Raw genomic sequence first — 5,969 nt, forward strand, 5'->3', positions numbered from 1 at the left:
ATCGATCACATGTTACATGCATGATGTCGAAATCGTCGATAGTGTAGTGGTAGTGATAACCAGACATTGAACAACCGGCCCTTAATTGTGTTACTTCCATCTTGTATATTTACTGAGGATTAAAACGGCATGCCGGTCGACTCAAGCGGTTGGTCAAACTTAAGTGATAAATAAATCACACAAGCTGCTGATTAAACCTACTTTAGTATTTTCCCATACACTTTTTTGTAGATGAAAAATAAATTTAAACTTAAATATCGATATTGCGGGTAAAGTATCGATCTCTTCGAATTATCGACCTTGGAATATCGATTCAAAAAATCGATTATCGTGCCATGAAATATCGATATTCAGAATAATCGATACGATATCGAACATTCCTACGCCAAGTAGGATAGCGGGTAAAAGGCCCTACGCCAAAGGCCTGGCGCCAATTGGAAATGCCAAGTGAATACAAGTCCTTCTCCACCTGGGAGCTACTCTGTAATGCGATGCGTAACGCAATGCAATGCGAAAATGAAATGCGATGCGAAAACTATTTGGCACTCTGTATTGCTATCGCATCGTTGACAATGTTGCTTCTTTTATTTTTGGTTTATTTCTTGCTAAGTTGGCAATAGTGAGCACAATTGTCAAAGAAAGAGAGATCAAAACAAAAAAAGTAACTAAAATTTGAAGAAGCAATTAAAATATTCGTTTTAAAAATGGACTCTGTGGAATTGTGGGACGATTCAAATGATGAAAGGATTGAGAGGAGAATTAGTACAGATAATTCCAACGTTATGAGCCTCAGCGATAAAAGATGGGTGAGCTAAAATGCTTTGTTTAAAATATACACCAAACTATGTTCTTGTTCTGGGCATTTAGTTTTGTGCAGAATTTTCGTCTGACTAAAGAGGCATTTTTAAATGTGCTAAATAATGTTAAAAATGAGCTAAAAGCTCCGCAAAGGTCCACCGCAATCCCCGAAATGATAAAGCTTTCCAGCAACTAAAGGTTTCTTGCTCAGGATGGGTACCAACACTTGATTGGTCAAGACCGTCATGCAGGGCTGGCACAGCAAACGGTTTCTAGTTGCATTTTTTAAGTTTACAAAGCGATCGAGAAGGTGCTGTGTCCAAAGCACATAGTATTTTCAATGACGAATGAGGAGAAATTAGATGCCAGCAGAAGTTTTTACTCCACATGTGGACTTCCGGGAGTGATTGGAGCGGTAGATGGAACGCACATTCAATTGATAAGGCCATCAAAAGATGAACATTTGGGGTGTTCACAGTTCGTTCCAAATAGTGTCTGAAAATGTAGACGTCTACATTTTAAGACGTTTTCTAACCGTAAAATCTGTGGTGTTGTTGTTTCCCATACAAAATTGGAAAACGACGCCGTCTACATTTTGTCACACTCAAAGGTATGTTTTTTACGCGTCTACATTTTGCAACCTCGCAGCAGGGTTGCATTATGGCAATACTAATCACATTTTTTTTATTTATTGGGCACGTTTTTTGTATTTGCATTTAATTTGAGTGCAATTTCTGATGAAAAGAAACAAATCAAGGAAAAGAAATAACAAATATTAGGAATTGGTAATTAAGTTAAATAATTACAATTTTTCAGAAAGAAAATCGAAAGGCGATATATAAAAAATGCACGCAAAGAGGAAATGTCTGGCAACACCAGCAAAGTTTTGAGACGATTTTGCGACGACTGCTAGAAAGGTGTGCTCACAGTTTGATGCTAAAGATGTCTCAAAATGTAGACGTCTACATTTTCAGACACAATTTGGAACGAACTGTGAACACCCCAATTTATTTTTCAATAGGAAGTTAAAGCACAGCATAAATGTAATGGTGGTAAGCGCGTTTTTCATTGAAATAAGTTAACTTTTACTTAACCAGTAAATTTGTTTCTACTTTAGATATGTGACCACAAATGCGTATTAGGGCTGTTAATGGTACATTTGGAGGTGCGTCGCACGATTCTCACATATGGAATTTATCAAACGAACGTGATTATATGAAAACGAACTACGAAAATGGAGATAACAATACACGAATCCTTGGTAAGTTTTTTGATATTGCACGTCAAAGTAGAAATCGTATGCATACAACTTCGATGTTGGTGCCATGAACTTGCAGCTGTATGCATACCAGTATAAATCAACCTTCACTTAACATGGGTGGTTTCTCAGAGATCTTCAATCAGAAATTGTCGAAGGGAAGGTCGATTATTGAAGGAGTTTTTGGTGTGTTGAAAGGATGATTTCGTTGTGTTTTAGCCGCAAGGGAGCTGCATTATGCTCCAATAAAAGTGGTGCAAATACTTAATGTATGTTGTGCTCTTCACAACATCTGTATTTTGTACAATGTGGAAACCCTCCCAATATCGAAATTGAACCAGAAGAAATATCCGCGGTTAATGTAAACAATATGGAAAATTATAGTTTTGGAAATATTGCTAGAAATATAAGAGATCAAATAAAAAATAATATGATTGCCACTGCAAATTTGATTTATTACAAAATTAAAAAAAAAACTTTTTTAAATATATATCGCTTCACTCTTTTATTAAAATGAGGTAAATAAAATATACCGACATAAAAAATCTAAAATAAATTCTCTAAACGTAATAATACTTCAATGTATAATGTATAAAAGTTATTCATGTTAACTATCTTTTTGAAAGTGCATTGTTGGTTTTTAATTCCACATCCAACATTTGCTTTTTAATTTCTAATTTGTTTACTTCAAGTCTCAATTTTTGTTTGTGGAGAAATTTTTCTTGAGCTGGACTCAACTTTTTCTTTTAAATTTTTGAATTTTTCTTCATTGTTTTGAATATTTTTTTCAAATTGCCATTAATTTCACCTAAAATATTGGTGGAGTTTTTTTTGATAAGTAATTTGGTTTTCCACTTGTTTTTCTAAAAGACTCCGCTTTTTGCGCGGAGTATGTACGACATTATTGCAAATAACTTCCTCATTTTCATGCAAGTTGGATTCAATAGAATCATTTGCATCACCTATAGACTCCACATGACATTCAATTGGTATTTCGGTCACGGTTTGCGCTATACCAAACTCCCTTGCGCCTGTTACACCGCTCACCGACTGTTCCATTGATAGCCACTCACTCACTTGCTGCTCCAATTGTGTGAGCTGGGTATAAGTAGAAGGTCCACCGTCTGTACCCGAAATATTTGTTTTGTTTCGACGCAGTTTGGCCTTCAAATGTAGTTTGTAGTCAGCCCAAAACTAAAAGATATTTAAATTACATTTTCAAAATAATTTTTGTATACATATTGCGCTGAAATTACTTTTTTCCAACCGACCATGTCGCGCATCGGTAGGCCAGCTGCATTTAGCTGCGAAGTAACTCGTTTCCATAGATTGGTGGACACGGTTTTAGCGTTTGGCGTCTTCATCAACCCCTTGGCCAATTCCGGATGAGTTACCATGAAATCTACGAGGATTTCGAATGGTTTTTTCTGCTTTTGTTTCGTTTTCGTACTTTCCCTATATATTTTTTATGAAATTTCAGCTATAAAAGTATACAATTTGCATTTTAAACTTACGTTTTTAAACGTTGCGAATGCTTCTCAGTTGTAGCAGTAAAAATGCGGATGAAACTACCGTTTGACACTCGCTATCGCAATACACAGTGCTGCCAATGCGAAAGGGAAACATAAAAGGCCTAAATTTTTACATTCGCATCGCATTACATAGTAGACCCCCTGGTCTTTCCAACTCAGTGGGGGCTTTCCTCTTCTTCTGTTACCAGCAGCGTCGGTGTCCATTCGAACGACATGACCAAGCCAGCGGAGCCGCTGTATTTTAGTCCATGTCCATGTCTAAGGAGATAGAAGTAATATCCTGGGAGAGCTATAACCCTGAGAGCTTAACAAGTTTACTTAGGCAGTGCGATTTCTCGAACTTAAGTTTTTTTGATGCTGACGGTATGCTGAAGTATATTACTCATTGCATTATGTGCTCCACGAGGCAGTTGACTTATGGGCCGTTTTTGCTTACGCGTAAAAGCACATTTAGAGCATTTAGCTCTAAATGCTACTCTAAATGTACATTTATCCATACAAAATTCGTCACCTAAATGTAACTAAATGCAACTCCATTTTTGCATTAAGAATCTAAATGCTAAAAGCAACCCTGTGACCTTCCAAAATTTCCACGATTCGAACGTGGTTTATTGAGAAAAAGTGGCAAAAGTTGCTTTTTCGCGTATACAGTGGCTAGCTGCGTTTCAGTGATCGCCGATCGAGATTTCATTTATTATTGTACATTATTTGTATAAAAAAAGTTACGCGAATTCAACATCGATGTGATGCTGATAGAAATATGGATCAATTTGTGATCAACTCTGTTCATTTTGTTTCCTAATTAAGTGAGGAAATTTTAATTGACAGCACCGACAAATGAATATATACACAAACAAAAAAATGGTCTTATAAAGAGATCGTTTAAGTACTTGGGAAGAAGATATAAAACATTGGTGTACAGGTCAATAGTAGAACCGCACTTTATATACTGCCCTACGATTTTCTTCCTAGCGGGGGACTCACATGTAGATAAGCTGCAAAAAATGCAAAACCGAGTGATGAGATTCATCCTCAACAAACCGTACGACACACCAACAAGATGTATGCTTGAAACCTTGAATTGGTTAAGCGTGAAGCAACAAGTTTTTTACGACGCTATTAAATTTGTGTACAATATTAAGAAGGGCAACCTGCCGGTTTATCTTAGCGATAATCTCCGATATATAAATGAGACCCATACATATTTGTTGAGGGAGAATAACAGCTTCATACTCCCGAAGTATAGAACGGAAGTGGACAAAAAAAATATTTTTTATAAGGGCTTAAACTGCTTTAATGAATTACCAGAGGCTATAAAAAATGTGATACTATCAGTCTTTTCAAGCGGCTGCTATATGACTATTGTAAAACGCAGCCTACAAGATAGTGATGTATCAACAATAGCCTTTAGGCCTTTTCAACCACCAAGATATCGAGACTAGGTGGATCGGAAACTCGGCCTTTCCGACTACCTAGAGTACATTAAAACCCTTAGATATTAAACAATAAATGAGCGGATTGGAAACTAGGCCTTTCCAACCGTCACGAAAGCATGACTGGGTGGACCGGAAACTCGGCCTTTTCGACCACCTAGGAGATATTAAGAAACGGAGTAACCCAAAAGTATAGCCCTACACACGCATTGATTTAATGGCCAACCAGTTGACCAACCCACTTAACGAAATTCCCTACAAACGCACCAACCAGTTGGCCGATTTCATTTGAGTGAGAGTTTTTGAACTGTGAAAAACACAACAGCACCGTTAAACTTTTAAGGTACACTAGGAATGCTTATCATTTTTATGTATTTATTATTGCTACCGGCCCCGTTTTTCACAAATTATACGCAGTTTCACCAGCGAAATGAACCGAAAAACACTTGTTAACGTTAATGCGTCTTTAAAAAATTAAAACGCATTTTAGGTTGCCAACTTGTCTACACACAGAGCAACAAGTTGACCAATCTTTCTCAAAAATCAAAAAATTTTGATTTTGGTCCAACCCGACGACAACTTGACGAAGGTTTGCCAACTTGCCTACAAACGGCTTACGCTAGGCGCACATTGCATCCGATAGGCCGACCGATTTCGGCGGAACAATTTGACAGTCCGAACTAATGCGCACACTTACCAGATTATTTGCCGACCGTATTTGTACACACAAATCTAGTTTTCATTACAATTTTGTAAGCAGTGAAATATTTTGATACATTTGAATTGACATACTCTAAATGTTGTGAACCAACCATTATAATCATTTACATTCATGTTGTGAACCAACCTTTATATTTTTGGCATTCACACTTGGACCATCTCTAACAAAAATATGTTTTTTAAACTATGTTCACATATAAATATTATCTCAATCAAAGCTCGTTTTTT

General features: G+C 36.7%; 1 protein-coding gene and 1 long non-coding RNA gene across 2 annotated transcripts; one reads left to right on the top strand and one right to left on the bottom strand.

Annotated features, from left to right (window-relative positions):
• Nucleotides 1–1,754: 1,754 nt before the first annotated feature.
• LOC118744017 lies at nucleotides 1,755–2,511 on the top strand. Its single transcript, XR_004993502.1, has 3 exons — nucleotides 1,755–1,850; nucleotides 1,916–2,059; nucleotides 2,189–2,511. It is a non-coding gene; the product is annotated as an uncharacterized LOC118744017 (long non-coding RNA).
• Nucleotides 2,512–2,697: 186 nt separating this feature from the next.
• Nucleotides 2,698–4,086, bottom strand: LOC118744018. Its single transcript, XM_036476777.1, has 2 exons — nucleotides 3,313–4,086; nucleotides 2,698–3,250 (listed from the first exon to the last, which is right to left on the bottom strand). Exons 1-2 carry the CDS (start codon nucleotides 3,451–3,453, stop codon nucleotides 2,861–2,863), a joined length of 531 nt encoding a protein of 176 aa, XP_036332670.1. The 5' UTR covers nucleotides 3,454–4,086; the 3' UTR covers nucleotides 2,698–2,860.
• Nucleotides 4,087–5,969: the final 1,883 nt, after the last annotated feature.

The sequence above is a fragment of the Rhagoletis pomonella genome, unplaced genomic scaffold, assembly GCF_013731165.1.
Source record: "Rhagoletis pomonella isolate Grant_MI unplaced genomic scaffold, Rhpom_1.0 Rhpom_scaffold_00007, whole genome shotgun sequence".
In the NCBI taxonomy this organism is placed as follows: Eukaryota; Metazoa; Arthropoda; class Insecta; order Diptera; family Tephritidae; genus Rhagoletis; species Rhagoletis pomonella.